Source organism: Oncorhynchus mykiss, chromosome 7 (assembly GCF_013265735.2).
Source record: "Oncorhynchus mykiss isolate Arlee chromosome 7, USDA_OmykA_1.1, whole genome shotgun sequence".
NCBI lineage: Eukaryota > Metazoa > Chordata > Actinopteri > Salmoniformes > Salmonidae > Oncorhynchus > Oncorhynchus mykiss.
Window position 1 is genome coordinate 12,187,765 of NC_048571.1, and position 20,133 is coordinate 12,207,897.

General features: G+C 42.3%; 1 protein-coding gene across 2 annotated transcripts; it reads right to left on the bottom strand.

The window, feature by feature from the left end:
* Nucleotides 1-139: 139 nt before the first annotated feature.
* Nucleotides 140-17,230, bottom strand: LOC110528844 (insulin-like growth factor-binding protein 2-A). 2 transcript variants are annotated; one of them, XR_002474308.2, is made up of 5 exons: nt 16,719-17,230; nt 4,727-4,905; nt 2,249-2,389; nt 1,163-1,393; nt 140-911 (listed from the first exon to the last, which is right to left on the bottom strand). XR_002474308.2 is itself a non-coding variant. In XM_021611002.2 (4 exons), the coding sequence occupies exons 1-4, from the start codon at nt 17,104-17,106 to the stop codon at nt 1,235-1,237; spliced, it is 867 nt and encodes a 288-aa protein (XP_021466677.2). In that variant the 5' UTR covers nt 17,107-17,228; the 3' UTR covers nt 140-1,234. The 2 variants fall into 2 exon arrangements, 1 of the variants encoding a protein (XP_021466677.2); XM_021611002.2 differs by having other exon boundaries at nt 140-1,393; nt 16,719-17,228.
* Nucleotides 17,231-20,133: the final 2,903 nt, after the last annotated feature.

Below are 20,133 nucleotides of genomic sequence, written 5' to 3' on the forward strand. Positions count from 1 at the left end.
TGGGTTTAGCTTAGAACTGGGTTGTACCATGAAATGGGTTGTACCGTGAAAAACGATGGCTTATCTACACCTAGACCTCCAGTAAGAAAATGAGACACAAGATACCAGGGCATACGCCCGAATGAATACACAATCAACGTACAGGAATTTACCATCCATTTAATCATGTACTTCATCTTATAGCAAGATGTTCTTTATCACAAAACAATTCTACATTTCTATGTGTGTTCCTATTAACGAGGAAATCTAAAACGTGTATTTGTGTTTGTAACAACAAGACTTTGTCTATGTGGTTTTCCTACAGTGTATAGAAGACGTATGTGTATTCTAAAGGCTATAGAAGGTAGGTTTCATAGTTTAGGTAGCCTACCAACCTGAAGGCGTAGAACACTGTAATACAAACAAACGGTAGGTGGAGTTGAGTACACAACCACCAAACATTTGACATGTTCACTTCCCAGCACCAGAAAGTAAGACACTTGGGCTGCGTTTACACACGCAGAAGATCTGATCTGACTGGTCAAAAGACGAATCGGTGGCAAAATATCAGAATTGGGCTACCAGTGTAAACACAGCCATACAGACACTAAGTAAGTAAGACACTAATCCCTTAAAGAGTCAATTCGCCGTTTTGTTTTTTGATTCACATATTCACCTTTCAAATAAGTCAAATCCTTTTTCATGATTACATTTCTCTAGATACCCTACAACAGATACATTGAATACAAGAGGTCCATAGGGGTGAATACTAATTGCCAAATGTGCATATAATTGGAATTTACGTGTAAATCGCCCATTGACATCAATGCTTGATTTTTACACAAAAGTCTGAGATGGACACACAGATTTCTAGTTAGAATTCAGCCCATAGTAAACATTCTTCTCATTAGACTTTGTTCACCACAGAAAAGCTACGAGAGGAGGGAAAGAGACAGAGATCAATGAAAATACCAGTTAAACACTGACTTCCTTTGAAATTGCAAAGAAGAATGGGTTTCATCTTTGTTGCCTGTCACATCCTATGCCCTTGCAGTGGAATTTGTTCTCAAGCCAAGACACATTATGGTGGATACATTGTACGATATCGCTGAGAATTTATTTAATACCAAACAAAACTATACACAGAAACAGAAACAGACGCACAAACATTGTGATAGCTTACTTAAGTGTTTAGAGTACTGCTTCCTCTGTTGTGTTTTAAGACTCAGGCCGATCAGGGAGAACCAGGGCCGTACTATTTCTGGGCTGAGGCGAGGGTGTCCATCTCTGGCCCTCTAAGGTACTGGCTGCAGTTTGGGTCTCCCCTCACGGTCGGTGCTGATGGGATGGGCCGACCGGAGTGTGGGTTGACGCACCAGCACTCCCCCCTCTGGCCGTGCAGAGACATCTTACACTGAAACACAGAATGAACATGTGTTTGTGTGTGTGTCTGTGTGTGTGTGGATGCTCCTGGGCCATGGAGTAAGAGTGAGTAGTCACCTGTTCTGTTTGAGGTTACACTGCCCCCTCTTGTCACAGTTGGGGATGTGCAGGGTGTAGCCACCAGTTTCAGGTTACACTGCCCCCTCTGTCACAGTTGGGGATGTGCAGGGTGTAGTCACCTGTTTGAGGTTACACTGCCCCCTCTTGTCACAGTTGGGGATGTGCAGGGTGTAGTCACCTGTTTGAGGTTATACTGCCCCATATTGTCACAGTTGGGGATGTGCAGGGTGTAGTCACCTGTTTGAGGTTATACTGCCTCCTCTTGTCACAGTTGGGGATGTGCAGGGTGTAGTCACCTGTTTGAGGTTATACTGCCCCCTCTTGTCACAGTTGGGGATGTGCAGGGTGTAGTCACCTGTTTGAGGTTATACTGCCCCCTCTTGTCACAGTTGGAGATGTGTAGGGTGTAGTCACCTGTTTGAGGTTATACTGCCCCCTCTGTCACAGTTGGGGATGTGCAGGGTGTAGTCACCTGTTTGAGGTTATACTGCCTCCTCTTGTCACAGTTGGGGATGTGCAGGGTGTAGTCACCTGTTTGAGGTTATACTGCCCCCTCTTGTCACAGTTGGGGATGTGCAGGGTGTAGTCACCTCTTTGAGGTTATACTGCCCCCTCTGTCACAGTTGGGGATGTGCAGAGTGTAGTCACCTGTTCGAGGTTATACTGCCCCCTCTTGTCACAGTTGGGGATGTGCAGGGTGTAGTCACCTGTTTGAGGTTATACTGCCCCCTCTTGTCACAGTTGGGGATGTGCAGGGTGTAGTCACCTGTTTGAGGTTATACTGCCCCCTCTTGTCACAGTTGGGGATGTGCAGGACATACAGGTCTTCCAGTGGGCCTCGGTTATCTCTGAAGGGCATCTTAGATATCCTCTCCAGCACCTGGTCCAGCTCCTGCTGACACTGAATCTACAGTACACAACAGGCAACACCAGTCACATGATTAATAGCCTGGGAAATCTCAGACCTTGGAGCAACAGGCAACACCATTCACATGATTAATAGCCTGGGAAATCTCAGACCTTGGAGCAACAGGCAACACCATTCCCATGATTAATAGCCTGGGAAATCTCAAACCTTGAAGCAACAGGCAACACCATTCACATGATTAATAGTCTCTGACTATTACACTGGGGCCGAGCTCCCTGCCATCCAGGACCTCTATACCAGGCGGTGTCAGAGGAAGGCTCTAAAAATTGTCAGACTCCAGCCACCCAAGTCATAGACTGTTCTCTCTGCTACGCACGGCAAGAAAACCGATGCACCAAGTCTGGAACCAACAGGACTCTAAACTTCTACCCCCAAGCCATGAGACTGCAAAATAATTATTTGAATAGTTAACCAAATAGCTACCCGGCATTGACCTTTTTTGCACTAACATTTTTGACTTATCACATACGCTGCTGCTACTGTTGACTATCTGTTAGCTTCATTCTAACTATATGTACATATCTACCTCAATTCCCAGGCAGGGTGCTCTTCAGAATATATTACGAGTTTGGTTTGGACGGGCTTAAAATGCAGACGGGATTTCTGCTCGTGAAAAACAACGTTGTAAACTTGTAACGCTAACGTTAGCTGTCATGGCACAAGCAAACAACTTACTTGCCATATACACTAATTGAAAATATCTAGCTAAAATACAGATTTTTGTGTCCGGTGGTAGGCTAGTGTTTTTGTCAGGACATGAACGGAAAGGCTCTGGACTGATTTCCTGCTCGACTCCCATTTCCGCCTCTTGTCCCAACCGATGCTGGTACTGTCAGCAGACATGTGTGCTGGAACATTGGATACATAGTGGGAGGCAAACCGTCGGCTTAGGGAGACTACATGATTAATGACCCAGAAATACCTTCAGACTACTGTTTGAGAAAAGAAATAAAACATTCTCCAAAATCATCTACAAAGGTTAAGAGCTGGATTCTCGGAGGAATAATAATCCACAGGAAATGAAATGAACAGCACTACCAAAATATAGAATACAATTATTAATTCACATGAAAATTAATGTTTCCCTCACAGGTATAACTGAGAGTAAATTTTATTTGCATGACTGATTCTATTCACGGATTATTGCCAAAGCACCTGATCGCCCTCTTTCTGTAGGTGTTATGGCTTCATCAATAGTAAAACGATTGGAATGTTCATTTCTTTGCACTTACAGTCTCTCCTGATGGGTTTTGATGTGTTGCCAAGACTCTCTAATATCCGGGGCAAATGGTTCTATTTTAAACTTGGCATCCGTGAAATGCCAAAATCATTATCCTCAAGGAAAATCACTCAGTGTGGGAAAATTAGTACTGGTAGTAGTTTATAATAACATCTTGAAATAAAGCATTTATATTAGTTTAGTAAACCGTTTATTCAGGTACTGCTGGAATGTCCATCTTTTTGTGAGAAATTACACCGGTCACTCAGAACATTTACGAAGCATTTATAAAGTATAAACAGCGCTCACTTTAAATGAGGTCACGCAAGAACACTTAACTAATGATTAGTAGATGGTTTATAAGGACCGATATTAAACATCTTATGAACGATTGTGTTAATTATTATGACATAGTTATTCATAAATATAAATATAAATATGTGAATTCCTGTCTTACTAACATTTACATATGTGGGCGTAATGATGAATAAACTATTTAATAATCCATTATAAATGCTTTATTCCGAGGGGTTATTATAAAGTACTACCAAAGTATTTTCCTAGGTCGGTCTACAACAGGACGCCAGGCCCGACTTCAAGGAAACAATACAGTTTTCAACAGTAGGGTCTTGTACTGTCATGTGTGAAACATTTACACCTTCCCCATGGTCACGTTCAGTACGCTTCAAATGGGGGCAAACGTTGTCAAACGCAGGGCTCTCTTGTCCAATAGAAATGCTTATCTACATTTTCCGATTGAAAAAGCTGACCTTAACTGTCCAAATTGGCAGTAAGACATTGTTAGCTGCTGGACACCATCAGGTCTGCTCCTGAAGATGGCAGCAGTGCACTAGGTTCCGTTAAGACTGACTCCTTCCTAAAGGGACATGGACACTGCTAATCATGATCCCAGGTTCACTAACTGTTTACTAACAGATGCGACCCACTAATGGTCTAACTAATGGTTTACCAAGGCAGCGTCTCAAATGGCACCCTATTCCCTTAATATGGGCCCTGGTTAAAAGTAGTGCCTTATATAGGGAATAGGGTGCTATTTGTGATGTAGCCTAACTGTTTACTACTAGGTGTTTACTAACCTGCTTGCCACGGGGAGTTTTGGGGTCCTCCGGCTTGTTACTCTTCATCTTGGTCTTCATCTCTTGTCGGTGCTGGCGCATAGCGTTCTCCTTGGGCCCCAGCCATGGGTTGTCCTTAGTGGCCTTCCTCACCGGGGGGATCTCTGTCAGGCTCGTGTCCAGGAGGTCCACCACCTCCCCTGAGGGACAGACACGCACGCAGACACAGATGCATGCACAGACTCACACACATGCACATACGCACACACACACGCATACACACACACACACGCACACGCACACGCACACACACACACACACACACACAAACATACATACAAACACAGTCAAAACAGCTCTATGGAAATCAGTTCCATTAAATCAATTGATCGTTCATTACAACACTGTCATAACATTGTTGTTATATTGTCATTACATCACAGAAAAGCTCAACCATGTGAATGATTAAGTTTACTGCACCTTCCTTCATGAAATGAGAAATGATAGGGCCAGCAGGTTGGCTTTAGTACATTTGGCAATGGCATGCATGGTGAATCTTTCACCGAAAATAGATACATCTTTAAAGGTGCAATATTTAGGATCTTTTTCAAAAATATTGTGAAATATTATTATTTGTTTATTTTTTCCATTTTAACTTCCAAGAATGAGAACCAATAGTGAACATCTGATTCTGTCTGTGTACACTCCAGGTTTATTGGCCACTGAAGAGCTGAAGACATAAGACTTTTCTGTTAACTCTGGGGCACCTTTACTTGCTATGACTAGTGTCCTCCTCACCTCCAATGTCAAGGCATGTCATGAAAGGGCACTAGCTCTTTTTCATGTCCGACTGATTAGAACGAAAGCTTGAACAGCAACCACACAGAACTAACACACCACACTATCTGGGGAAGGGAGGTAGAAGTCCTCAGCTGTTTGACCAGATAACGTGTGGTTAAACATCAACCAAACAATGCAGGGGGCCTGGCCCTGCGAGTCCACTAGCTGTCCATGCTATTCCTGACAACAGACAGAGCAGTGGCTGAGGGCCCACTAGCAGCTCTCCCAGTGCTCTGGGACCGTCAAAATGGAAGAATAACAGAAACGGCAGGGGGGAGGAAACAGTTGGCTGTCCTTGTTTTGAGGAAATCTTAGATGAATAAACTTTCAGAGTAATGTATTGTTTACAAACTCTCTGTACTGTCAGGCTGTCCAGTGACATACCACTATTAACGACAGAGGGGGTTATAAGTTATAAGTTATAAATAAGATATAACAGGGTTGGCCGGCCCTTAAGTAAGTGTATTCTACACCAAGGAAGGAGCAAGGGGGTCCCTCTGACGTTTACAATCCAGTAGGTATATAATATGTAATACCTAGATGTTTCAAACAGACCACCATAGTCCCTGTGCCTAAGATAGCGAAGGTAACCTGCCTAAAAGATTACTGCCCTGTAGCACTCACGTCGGTAGCCATGAAGTGCTTTGAAAGGCTGGTCATGGCTCACATCAACACCATCATGCCAGAAACCCTAGATCACTCCAATTTGCATACCACTTCAACAGATCCACAGATGATGCAATCTTAATCGCACTCCACACTTCCTTTCCCACCTGGACAAAAGGAACACCTATGTCAGCGCTCAACACCATAGTGCCCACAAAGCTCATCACTAAGACAAGGACCCTGGGACTAATCACCTCCCTCTGCAACTGGATCCTGGACTTTCTGGCGGGCCGCCCCCAGGTGGTAAGGGTAGGCAACAACACATCTGCCACGCTGATCCTCAACACTGGGGCCCCTCAGGGGTGCGTGCTTAGTCCCCTCCTGTACTCCCTGTTCACCCACGACTGTGTGGTCAAGCACGAATTTAACACAATCATTAAGTTTGCTGACGACACAACAGTGACAGATCTAACTTCAGCTCTCCTCCTGAGAGGATCAGATCTAAACATCTAACTTCATCTCTCCTCATGAAACTATCAGATCTAAACATCTAACTTCATCTCTCCTCATGAAACTATCAGATCTAACTTCATCTCTCCTCATGAAACTATCAGATCTAACTTCAGCTCTCCTCATGAAACTATCAGATCTAACTTCAGCTCTCCTCATAAAACTATCAGATCTAACTTCATCTCTCCTCATGAAACTATCAGATCTAACTTCAGCTCTCCTCATGAAACTATCAGATCTAACTTCAGCTCTCCTCATAAAACTATCAGATCTAACTTCAGCTCTCCTCATGAAACTATCAGATCTAACTTCAGCTGTCTTCATGAAACTATCAGATCTAACTTCAGCTCTCCTCATGAAACAATCGGATCTAACTTCATCTGTCCTCAAGAAACTATTGGATCTAACTTCAGCTCTCCTCATGAAACTATCAGATCTAAACATCTAACTTCAGCTCTCCTCATGAAACTCTTTGTGCTCTCAGTGTCCTTTGCAGAACAGAGGGCAGAAGTCAACTGGAATCAGGTGTGAGACATGCACAAAAACACACACACACACACACACACACACACACACACACACACACACACACACACACACACACACACACACACATTCCTAAACACACACACACACACAGACACACACAAATTAAGTTGTTTTCATATATTAGATAATCCCAACTGTCTCCAACTGTAATATACTGATTCCAGCTTCACGGAGGAAACCTGAGAAGGTCTGAGTCTATTAAAAACCACACACACACACACACACACACACACACACACACACACACACACACACACACACACACACACACACACACACACACACACACACACACACACACACACACACACACACACAGAGAGAGAGACACACAGAGACACACAGAGACACAGAGACACACAGAGACACACACGGACAGGGTCAGGACCCCACTCTAAGGGGGCCCCGTTCCTGCAGTACACTCTGTTCCACCGATCCACAGAGGTGGGCCTGGGCTTTGCAACGTCAACAGAGCTGCAGCTCCATTGTTTTTACTTTGTTCTTCGGTCCACTGCTTGAATTAATACAGCAGACAAAAGGGATGAGTGGCTTCCTTGCTTTTTTAATAGCTGATGTTTGTCAAATTCCCAGAACAGCACAAAGGAGAGAAGGTTCATGTCTGACAGTCTAGACTCTAGTCAACTGAGCAGATGGCCCATGGATGGAGAAGGGGAGACTGGATAGGTCAAACCAACACACATTCATGGTTCAAATGATCCCTTTAATTATCCCCTTTAATCTCAATGTGACTTATTGTGTAATAAATGAATATTACCTCACTCTAGGGCCAGCATAGTGATAATGATACTGTATTTCCCCGTGTTTATGTTTACGTATCACCTTCACAATTGACTGTACAGTCGTGGCCAAAGGTTTTTAGAATGACACAAATATACATTTTCACAAAGTCTGCTGCATCAGATTGTATGATGGCAATTTGCATATACTCCAGAATGTTATCAGATTAATTACAATTATTTCCAAAGTCCCTCTTTGCCATGCCAATGAACTGAATCCCCCAAAAACATTTCCACTGCATTTCAGCCCTGCCACAAAAGGAACAGCTGACATCATGTCAGTAATTCTCTCGTTAACACAGGTGTGAGTGTTGACAAGGACAAGGCTGGAGATCACTTTGTCATGCTGATGGAGTTCGAATAACAGACTGTAAGCTTCAAAAGGTGGGTGGTGCTTGGAATCATTGTTCTTCCTCTGTCAACCATGGTTACCTTCAAGGAAACACGTGCCGTCATCATTGCTTTGCACAAAAAGGGCTTCACAGGCAAGGATATTGCTGCCAGTAAGATTGCACTTTAATCAACCATTTATCGGATCATCAAGAACTTCAAGAAAAGAAAGTCCAGTAAGCGCCAGGACCGTCTCCTAAAGTTGATTCAGCTGCGGAATCAGGGCACCACCAGTACAGAGCTTGCTCAGGAATGGCAGCAGGCAGGTGTGAGTGCATCTGCACGCACAGTGAGGCGAATACTTTTGGAGGATGGCCTGGTGTCAGGAAGGGCAGCAAAGAAGCCACTTCTCTCCAGGAAAAACATCAGGGACAGACTGATATTCTACAAAAGGTACAGGGATTGGACTGCTGAGGATTGGGGTAAAGTCATTTTCTCTGATGAATCTCCTTTCTGATTGTTTAGGGCATCCGGAAAAAAGCTTGTCAGGAGAAGACAAGGTGAGCGCTACCATCAGTCCTGTGTCATGACAACAGTAAAGCATCCTGAGACCATTCATGTGTGGGGTTGCTTCTCAGCCAAGGGAGTGGGCTCACTCAAAAATATTGCCTAAGAACACAGCCATGATTAAAGAATGGTACCAACACATTCCTCCGAGAGCAACTTCTTCCAACCATCCAGGAACAGTTTAGTGACGAACAATGCCTTTTCCAGCATGATGGAGCACCTTGCCATAATGTTTGTGTCATTCTCAAAACCTTTGGCCACGACTGTACAGTAAAGCACTTTGGGGAGCTGTAGTTAAAAAGAGCCAGCTCCATAACTGCTTCCCATTATCCTTTACAAGGCCTGCTAGGACTCTCCTCCTAGAATCACACAGTCAGCACAGAGCAAGTGTGATAACTAAGTTGCTTGAGGAACAAAACTTTGATATTTTGGGTCCATGGCCAGGAAACTCCCCAGACCTTAATCCCATTGAGAACTTGTGGTCAATCCTCAAGAGGCGGGTGGACAAACAAAAACCCACAAATTCAAAAACCCACAAACTCCAAGCATTGATTATGCAAGAATGGGCTGCCATCAGTCAGGATGTGGCCCAGACGTTAATTGACAGCATGCAGAGGTCTTGAAAAAGAAGGGTCAACAATGCAAATATTGACTCTTTGCATCAACTTAATGTAATTGTCAATAAAAGCCTTTGACACATATGAAATGCTTGTAATTATACTTCAGTGTTCCATAGTAACATCTGACAAAAATATCTAAAGACAATGACGCAGCAAACTTTGTGAAAATTAATATTTGTGTCATTCTCAAAACTTTTGGCCACGACTGTACAGTAAAGCACTTTGGGGAGCTGTAGTTAAAAAGAGCCAGCTCCATAACTGCTTCCCATTATCCTTTACAAGGCCTGCTAGGACTCTCCTCCTAGAATCACACAGTCAGCACAGAGCAAGTGTGTTTACCTCACAGCCAGGCTATCTGGCCTGAGAGGCTCCTCCACAGCGTGAAGCTAGCTGGGGCTGGGCAGGTCCTGACACGTAGACACTGGCTGCACCCAGCCAGGCATCTATCCACCCCTGAACTGACTGACTGCAGGCTAAACCTGGGACTCTGGATGCGTCCCAAACAACACTGTATCCCTATGTGACTCTGGTTTACAGTAGTGCACTATATAGGGAAAAGGGAGTATTTTGCCATTTGGGACACACACACCTGGCTCAGGAGGACAGAGAGACAAGGAGACGGAGGCAAGCCAGAGCCCATCAAACCTGCAGGGCAGCACGGACAATTACAGCACACACATACAGAGAATAGAGAGAGAGGGGAGAGAGATGGTGCCCATCTTTCCCATTCCTTTGGGATTGAGGCTTGTAGATGTGACCTTGACATTAGACCATTTTTGAGGTCTGAAAAGTCCAGATTAACTTTGAAGAGTGAACATATCCATATCTCCTTTATTAACAGAGACGATAGGACACCAGATTAGGGTTGCATTTCCGGGACTTTCAATAAATTCTCTGGTTTGCCCGAAATCCCGGTTGGAGGCTCCCCCGGAGTCAGGGGGGAATAATCAGGATATCCAGAATCCTCCAACCAGGATTTCTGGAAAACCAGGGAATTTATTGAAAGATGAAAATGAATTTTGCAACCCTACACCAGACATGTGATCCAAGTCATGGCACCAATGTAACAAGTCAACTGGCCTTGATACACAAACCACCAGGATCAATTCCTAAGACAAGAGCTCTGCCTGCAGCCATCGGGCTAGCCATGAACAACAGATCTTGGGTGATTGCAGCAGCCAAATGCATTGGCCTCCTTCTGTACACACATACCCAGCACTTAAATCTCCTTCAACTCCATTATCTTCGGTGAAGAAACATCAAACCATCTGTCGAAGCCAGCCCTATCCCCTGCAAAGCCCTTTCACAGGTCCCCTTCCAACCCCACTCAGCTCAGTAACATTTCAGATATAGCTTGTGTTTTCTCCAAGCACCGAAGAGAGAGAGGGAGGGAGGGAGGGAGTGGAAGGAGGGAGGGAGCCAGCGAGAGAAAGAAAGAAAGAAAGAAAGAAAGGGGGAGAGAGAGAGAGAGAGAGAGAGAGAGAGAGAGAGAGAGAGAAAGAATGAAAGGGAGAGGGAGAGAAAAACAGAGTGAGAGAGAAAGAGAAAGGGAGCAGGTTTATTCTGGAACGAGTCTGAGGCACGCTGAGATTCTTAGCATGGCTTCGGGTGAAGTTGCAGCCCCAGGGGTGGATGGCAGTGAAGCCTGTGTTTTAGAGAAGCAGGAGGGATTATCAGGGGCTATTTCGGGCCTGCGGGCACCATCTAGGGGGCTGGGCACCCCGGCAGTGGACCCATGCAGGTACAGATGAATACCCCTCGTTAGGGAGCCGTGTTATTCCACCGCCCAGTTGCAGCCAGATGGTCAGGATCTGTTTTCCTTGTAAAGCTTTGAGGTTTTTTTGTTGGTCTTTTGTGGGTGGGGTTGTGTGTGGGGTTGTGGGTGGGGTAACCCTCCCTCTGTTGGATAAGTGGCAGCCCAACGATGTGATCCTGATGGGAGGATGAGTGATGAACCTTGGTGTGTCTCAAATAGCACCCTATTAAGTTAACCTTTATTTTAGCAGGGTCTCTTTTGCAAAGGAGTGTACTACTTTTGACCAGGGCCCATTATAGGGAACCCTTTGGGACGCTACCCTTCTCTTAAATATATATTTTTAATAGTATGTCTTTGTATTCGCGTGATGTATTATTGACTACGACGTGTCTTTACGTAATAATATGATATACTCCCCGTCTGCCGGTTGTGGAATCAATCTCGCCCCAACGTCTCTATTTACATCCTTCTCTGACGCGTCACAGTAAACCGACTGTAGCTGTACCACTTGATATTGACAATGAGGGGCTACTGTCTAGGCGTAGGCTGGTGGGCTAATAAAGATGCCCATCCACCACAGGGTTCAGGTAAGGAGGAGACACGGGGTGCACCACAGACACTGAGGAGGGTTTTCATATCACGTCTTCCATGGATGAAAGGCTACATGCCAGTCATGCATTAAGGCCTGTATAGCATGAGATGAGTAGCATGAAGGAATGCATATAGGGTGCTCTGCGATTCCCAGTGATCCAATCTTGGAGAATGCAGAACACGTTTTCCTTGGTTATAACATGTGTTCACATAATAACAGTAAGAAGTAAGCTTTATGCGACAACTCATTGCGTATGTGTGTATTACGTGTGTTCTGCCAGATGAGAAAGACAGGTAAATTAAGAGATTATTATTTTGATACATGAGCGGATGTGACTGTTAACCAATGCTTTTTTACTTTGAATTATAAACTGATCCTATAAACTCCTCACAAACTCCTTATTAAACAAGCCCTTTATTAAACAAGCCCTTAATTAAACAAGCCCTTTAGTACACAAGCCCTTTATTAAACAAGCCCTTTAGTACACAAGCCCTTTATTAAACAAGCCCTTTAGTACACAAGCCCTTAATTAAACAAGCCCTTTATTAAACAAGCCCTTTAGTACACAAGCCCTTAATTAAACAAGCCCTTTATTAAACAAGCCCTTAATTAAACAAGCCCTTTAGTACACAAGCCCTTTATTAAACAAGCCCTTTAGTACACAAGCCCTTAATTAAACAAGCCCTTTAGTACACAAGCCCTTAATTAAACAAGCCCTTTATTAAACAAGCCCTTTAGTACACAAGCCCTTAATTAAACAAGCCATTTATTAAACAAGCCCTTAATTAAACAAGCCCTTTAGCACACAAGCCCTTTATTAAACAAGCCCTTTAGTACACAAGCCCTTAATTAAACAAGCCCTTTATTAAACAAGCCCTTTAGTACACAAGCCCTTAATTAAACAAGCCCTTTATTAAACAAGCCCTTTAGTACACAAGCCCTTAATTAAACAAGCCCTTTATTAAACAAGCCCTTTAGTACACAAGCCCTTAATTAAGCAAGCCCTTTATTAAGCAAGCCCTTTATTACACAAGACCTTAATTAAACAAGCCCTTTATTAAACAAGCCCTTTAGTACACAAGCCCTTAATTAAACAAGCCCTTTATTAAACAAGCCCTTTAGTACACAAGCCCTTTATTAAGCAAGCCCTTTATTAAACAAGTCCTTTAGTACACAAGCCCTTTATTAAGCAAGCCCTTTATTAAGCAAGCCCTTAATTACACAAGCCCTTTATTACACAAGCCCTTTAGTACACAAGCCCTTTATTAAACAAGCCCTTTATTAAGCAAGCCCTTTAGTACACAAGCCCTTAATTAAACAAGCCCTTTATTAAGCAAGCCCTTTAGTACACAAGCCCTTAATTAAACAAGCCCTTTAGTAAGCAAGCCCTTTATTACGCAAGCCCTTTAGTACACAAGCCCTTAATTAAACAAGCCCTTTAGTACACAAGCCCTTTATTAAGCAAGCCCTTTATTAAGCAAGCCCTTTATTAAACAAGCCCTTTATTAAGCAAGCCCTTTAGTACACAAGCCCTTAATTAAACAAGCCCTTTAGTACACAAGCCCTTTATTAAACAAGCCCTTTATTAAGCAAGCCCTTTAGTACACAAGCCCTTAATTAAACAAGCCCTTTAGTACACAAGCCCTTTATTAAACAAGCCCTTTATTAAGCAAGCCCTTTAGTGCACAAGCCCTTAATTTAACAAGCCCTTTAGTACACAAGCCCTTTATTAAACAAGCCCTTTATTAAGCAAGCCCTTTAGTACACAAGCCCTTAATTAAACAAGCCCTTTAGTACACAAGCCCTTAATTAAACAAGCCCTTTAGTACACACGCCCTTTATTAAACAAGCCCTTTATTAAGCAAGCCCTTTATTACACAAGTCCTTTATTAAACAAGCCCTTTATTAAACAAGCCCTTTACTAAACCAGCCCTTTATTAAACAAGCCCTTTATTAAACAAGCCCTTAATTAAACAAGCCCTTAATTAAACAAGCCCTTTATTAAACAAGCCCTTAATTAAACAAGCCCTTTATTACACAAGCCCTTTATTACACAAGCCCTTTATTAAACAAGCCCTTAATTAAAGTGAAGTGTTACTGCTATTAATTATCCCAAGGTTTACTCTGTTTCAACAAGCAGGAAATGTGATGTAGCTAGGCTACTATGGCCTGACTTGTCATAGATTGTGGTTTCGCACGTCGGCCTATTTAGACATTGAAAATGTGTAGGAAACGTGTGTAACCGGGGTTGCTTTTTGCATAATCTCGTGGACACACCAGATTGTGTCCAGAAGTTTATATCACTCTGTATACTGGGATGCTTAAACCTGCAAGAAAGTGGTTAATAAGGGACTGTTTGAAAGGGAGTCATATAAACATTGCCTCATTTTTTTTACAGGTAACATACTGTGAATTCTGTCTGAAGTACATTATAAAACTGTATAACCCAGGTGTACATAATAGTACTGTGTTACCCAGGTGTACATAATAGTACTGTGTAACCCAGGGTTACATAATAGTACTGTGTAACCCAGGTGTACATAAAAGTACTGTGTAACCCAGGTGTACATTATAGTACTGCGTAACCCAGGTGTACATTATAGTACTGTGTAACCCAGGTGTACATTATAGTACTGTGTAACCCAGGTGTACATTATAGTACAGTGTAACTCAGGTGTACATTATAGTACTGTGTAACCCAGGTGTACATTATAGTACTGTGTAACCAAGGTAAACATAACATAACTGTGTAATCCATGTGTACATTATAGTACTGTGTAACCCAGGTGTACATTATAGTACTGTGTAACCCAGGTGTATATTATATTACTGTGTAACCCAGGTGTACATACTAGTACAGTGTAACCAAGGTAAACATAACAGTACTGTGTAATCCATGTGTACATTATAGTACTGTGTAACCTATGTGTACATAATAGTACTGTGTAACCCAGGTGTACATAATAGTACTGTGTAACTCATGTGTACTGTTAGAGCCGATTTGGACATAATTGTATAAAAGACTGAACATACGGAGCTCCATGTATATTTGTGTAAATATATTAAATATTAATGTACATGATGAAATATTAGGTACGTACCTTTATGATTTATATTTACCTGATTGAGATATATTCATTTGTTAGTGTAATTCAGTTTTTGGCCCCCCCTCTTGCCCATTCATTGTATTGTGGTAAGTGTGTTAGGATAAAGGCAGGAAGTTGGGCCTTCGGGGGAGGGAGTCCTTGCTAGATGCAGGACCGGTATAGTTTTTTGAACATACAGACAGGTCATGTTATGTATTTTCCATATCAAGTATTCTATGCTTTAAGTTGATTGGAGAATCATTTCTTTGTTAGATATAAGAAGAATAAAACTTTTTGTTGCACCATTTCCCTGGATGTCATTGAATGTTTGGCCGTTTGGAAACCTTGAGTGTGGACTGTATGCGTACCAAACAACCCTGCTTCAGGCTTGGGCAGTGGCTATGGTAAAGAGGAAAGGAAGCCACTACATGTACATTATAGTACTGTGTAACCCAGGTGTACAGAATAGTACTGTGTAACTCAGGTGAATATAATAGTACTGTGTAACCCAGGTGTACATAATAGTACTGTGTAATCCATGTGTACATAATAGTACAGTGTAACCAAGGTGTAACCCATCCCTTACATGCCAGGCTGTGAATACATAGAAACAGTCAGAGTAGAAGAGAAACAGTTTGAGCAGAGAAAAATAGGATGGCGTCATGGCAATTCACTGTACTGTAGGCTAGGACTGTGGCATCTGGCTGGAGCAAAGCAGACAGCAAGTAGCTATTTCAGGAAGAGTTCCACCATAGAAATAGTATTAGAACACCACTACCTCCTAAGACCCAACTTATCTCTGGCTACATGTGCAAGTGTAGGTTACTCCACGTGCATTTCTAGTGCTACTGTCTGTGGTGACCTGGCCCTAATCCATTTAAACTTTTCAGGAATCACAGGTTCTCCTTCATAATCTAATCTAATGTTACATTTGGCAGATGGGGACATTGACATTAGGTTTAGTAGAAATCACAGCATACTGAACGAGCTTCAACAAACACTCCAGTTGACACTAGTTGACAGTGGTTGGGGTCAAAGTACAAAGTCCAAATTGCCAATCAATGTGGCATTATTTTACTTCTCTCTCCTCTCTCATGTTATCCAATTCAATAGGAATGTTTTGGGATTTCTGTGTAAAACACAAGCTGGGAATGTTATTTCAGGGTATAATCAAGCATACAGTAAGTCTTACAGTATAGGCTTGCTTATACAGTGTATGTTATACAGGAATAATATTGATAGGTAAGGGAGTCTATTGGATTCCAGCAAGGGCCCAATAAGTCAACACATGGAGGTCAATAAGTCAAACTAGTCCAGTGTAGTTCTGGTTGTTGTTGGAGACTGATGGATGATACTACCTGCATACGTTTCTTTCATTTGTGATTAGGACATATAGCCCAAAGCCAAATATCGGCTTAGAGCATTTGCAGTTCAATTCGGTACATATTAAAGGCAAAATTACCTTGATAAAATTGTGTTATAAAAGTGTTATACCTGTGTAATAACAAATCATTCAAATAAATAGGCGTTTTAGAGCGGGTTAATTACAGTTTCAATGTTTCTATGAGTAAATGGACGCCAAAATCATTAGTTTAGACTGCTGCGAATTAAATAAATCACAATACGGTCCACGCTAAGGGCTGTAAACCATCCCAATGACAGAGCAATTACAGATTAACGCATACTAATGATTATACTTCCCAAACTTCCTCTCTGTTCCATTATAACACTGTAAATGTATCAAGCTTGTTGAAACTGACCGCTAAGTTGCTCCGGGTGCTCCTGGCTCCCCGTGGGCTCGGTGACCACTTTGTGTCCGCACAGCCCCAGCCCCTGGACCAGCTGCTCGAGAGGCAGATCGGAGTCCGGCTTCGGGTAACACCGGAGTCCGCTGGAGCATCTCGGGGTGTACACGCCGCATAACTCGCCCTCGTGCCGGGCGCACACCGGGCAGCAACCGCAGCCCGGTTCGCGCACTATCTCTGCACAGGTCTCGGTGAGCTTCGGGCACGCAGCCTGACGTTCGGCGGTGCAACTCGGGCAACGGAAGACCATCTCCGCGAAAGAAGTTCCCACGAAAGCCACCGACAGCAGCAGCAAGCTGCAGCCTGAATACGATATCATCCTCGGTGTGGAACGTCTTGTCATTTAGTGAGGCGATGGAACGCAACTCCAGGTAAAATAACTGTGCATGCGAACAGGTGAAGCCAGCGGATGGGTTGAGTTCTGCAGGGTCCTACCAACCGCAGATTAATTGACAGCTCGTCAGACCAGTGGTGCGTATGGAAGAGCAGCCCCAACAGGCAAACCCCAACAGGCAATTTTGTGCTATGACGAAAATATTATATAGCCTCTCAAGTTTTCATGCACAACTATACATAAGACCAGTCCAATTTGTAATCAACTTACATTAGGGTACTCAGCCAGGTGTCTCTGGCCAACTGTTGATGAGGCCTGTATATAGATAGATTTGGTGATTTATTACAACAAGCAGAAATAACTGTCAGACAAACCCAAACACACATAGGATACACTGAAGTGATGCCCTATAAACGTTCTATTTAAAATGATTCTGATCAATGGAAACGAAGAATTGTAAGTTCTAGATACTATCCGCATTATAGGCTATGCAGCCTATTTGTAATAGTACTATTGTTGGAAATGTGCAAAAAATACACTGTACAATAGGGAAAGGCAAGAAGAGAATGTTCTATGTGGTAGTATCATGCAGCTCAATGGAGGAAAACGAGGCAGCATTCCCTTGGCTGGGCCTGAGACTGAGAGAGGCAATATTCCATACTGTAGCATGTTTATTTTTATCAGCATGCACCCTCTTCCAGAAAATAAATAAATAAACAAACATAAACAAAAAGCATTCCTTCCATGTCCATTGACACTTAATGAAAGCCCTGCCCAGAGTCTGCATGCCATTCCCTACCTGGTGGGCGCTGTGTATGTTGCCTATTGATCAGCTGGGGCCAGGCGCTGAGGTGTCGTGCTTACATACCAAACAAGCTCCCATTAACCCGTCCAGTGAGTGCTGTGGTTGCCCGGGAGACTAATTGCTGTTTATTTAAGGGCACAGAAATAAACATTGCATATATACTGTAACCATACTCTCCAGCCAGGCAGGGAGTCACAGATATAAATGTGGATTATTTTGTTTTGTGGGTGCCCTCTGATTTCATGGTATTTCACCTATTTACGGTCGGCATCCCGGCTCGGCCTTGAGGGCGGACGCGAGGAGAAAGGGCCCTTCTGAAGGGGCCAGTATCTTGGGGGGCATCTGGATGATGCTGGGGGTGTTTGCGTAGAACCTCATATGTCATTTTATAAAAAGCAACATTGGGGAGGAGAAGCAGAGAAGGCCTGGTTTATAAACAAGGCCTGGGGCTAGAGTTTGCCCAGTGTCTGGGGACGGCCACCAGGTAATGGGGTAACATGCCACAGTATCTGGCCAGCGGTTATTGCAATGCCATTCCCATCAAGTTCAGCTACCTAAAATTCCCCCCAGAATTATTAAGTCAATATACACACTAGATAAAGTACAGGTCCACATTGATAGTGAGCGCTGGGTGAGATCTCTTCATGCAGTGAATGAATACATTATCTGTTTCTATGCATATGTAAAGAGCTATAGTTCATTTCAATATGTGTACGTAGGCATTTCACTGTTAGTCCACACCTGTTGTTAACGAAGCATGTGACGAATAACATTTGATTGATATGAAGTGAAACATTACGACACTGAGCAGAAATCCCTTTGATTAGAAAATGGCATATTTCCGATATGGGCCTAGCACAGTTGGATGACCTGTTTATGTTTGTATATATTAGAACAGTATCCTGGCTATAATGACTATAATGTATTAGAACAGTATCCTGGCTATAATGACTATAATGTATTAGAACAGTATCCTGGCTATACTGATTATAATGTATTAGAACAGTATACTGACTATACTGACTATAATGTATTAGAACAGTATCCTGGCTATAATGACTATAATGTATTAGAACAGTATCCTGGCTATAATGACTATAATGTATTAGAACAGTATCCTGGCTATACTGATTATAATGTATTAGAACAGTATACTGACTATACTGACTATAATGTATTAGAACAGTATCCTGGCTATAATGACTATAATGTATTAGAACAGTATCCTGGCTATAATGACTATAATGTATTAGAACAGTATCCTGGCTATACTGACTATAATGTATTAGAACAGTATCCTGGCTATACTGATTATAATGTATTAGAACAGTATCCTGGCTATACTGATTATAATGTATTAGAACAGTATCCTGGCTATAATGACTATAATGTATTAGAACAGTACCCTGGCTATACTGATTATAATGTATTAGAACAGTATCCTGGCTATACTGATTATAATGTATTAGAACAGTATCCTGGCTATACTGATTATAATGTATTAGAACAGTATCCTGGCTATAATGACTATAATGTATTAGAACAGTACCCTGGCTATACTGATTATAATGTATTAGAACAGTATCCTGGCTATACTGATTATAATGTATTAGAACAGTATCCTGGCTATACTGATTATAATGTATTAGAACAGTATCCTGGCTATAATGACTATAATGTATTAGAACAGTACCCTGGCTATACTGATTATAATGTATTAGAACAGTATCCTGGCTATACTGATTATAATGTATTAGAACAGTATCCTGGCTATACTGACTATAATGTATTAGAACAGTATCCTGGCTATACTGATTATAATGTATTAGAACAGTATCCTGGCTATACTGATTATAATGTATTAGAACAGTATACTGACTATACTGACTATAATGTATTAGAACAGTATCCTGGCTATAATGTATTAGAACAGTATCCTGGCTATAATGTATTAGAACAGTATCCTGGCTATACTGATTATAATGTATTAGAACAGTATCCTGGCTATAATGTATTAGAACAGTATCCTGGCTATACTGATTATAATGTATTAGAACAGTATACTGACTATACTGACTATAATGTATTAGAACAGTATCCTGGCTATAATGACTATAATGTATTAGAACAGTATCCTGGCTATAATGACTATAATGTATTAGAACAGTATCCTGGCTATACTGATTATAATGTATTAGAACAGTATCCTGGCTATACTGACTATAATGTAT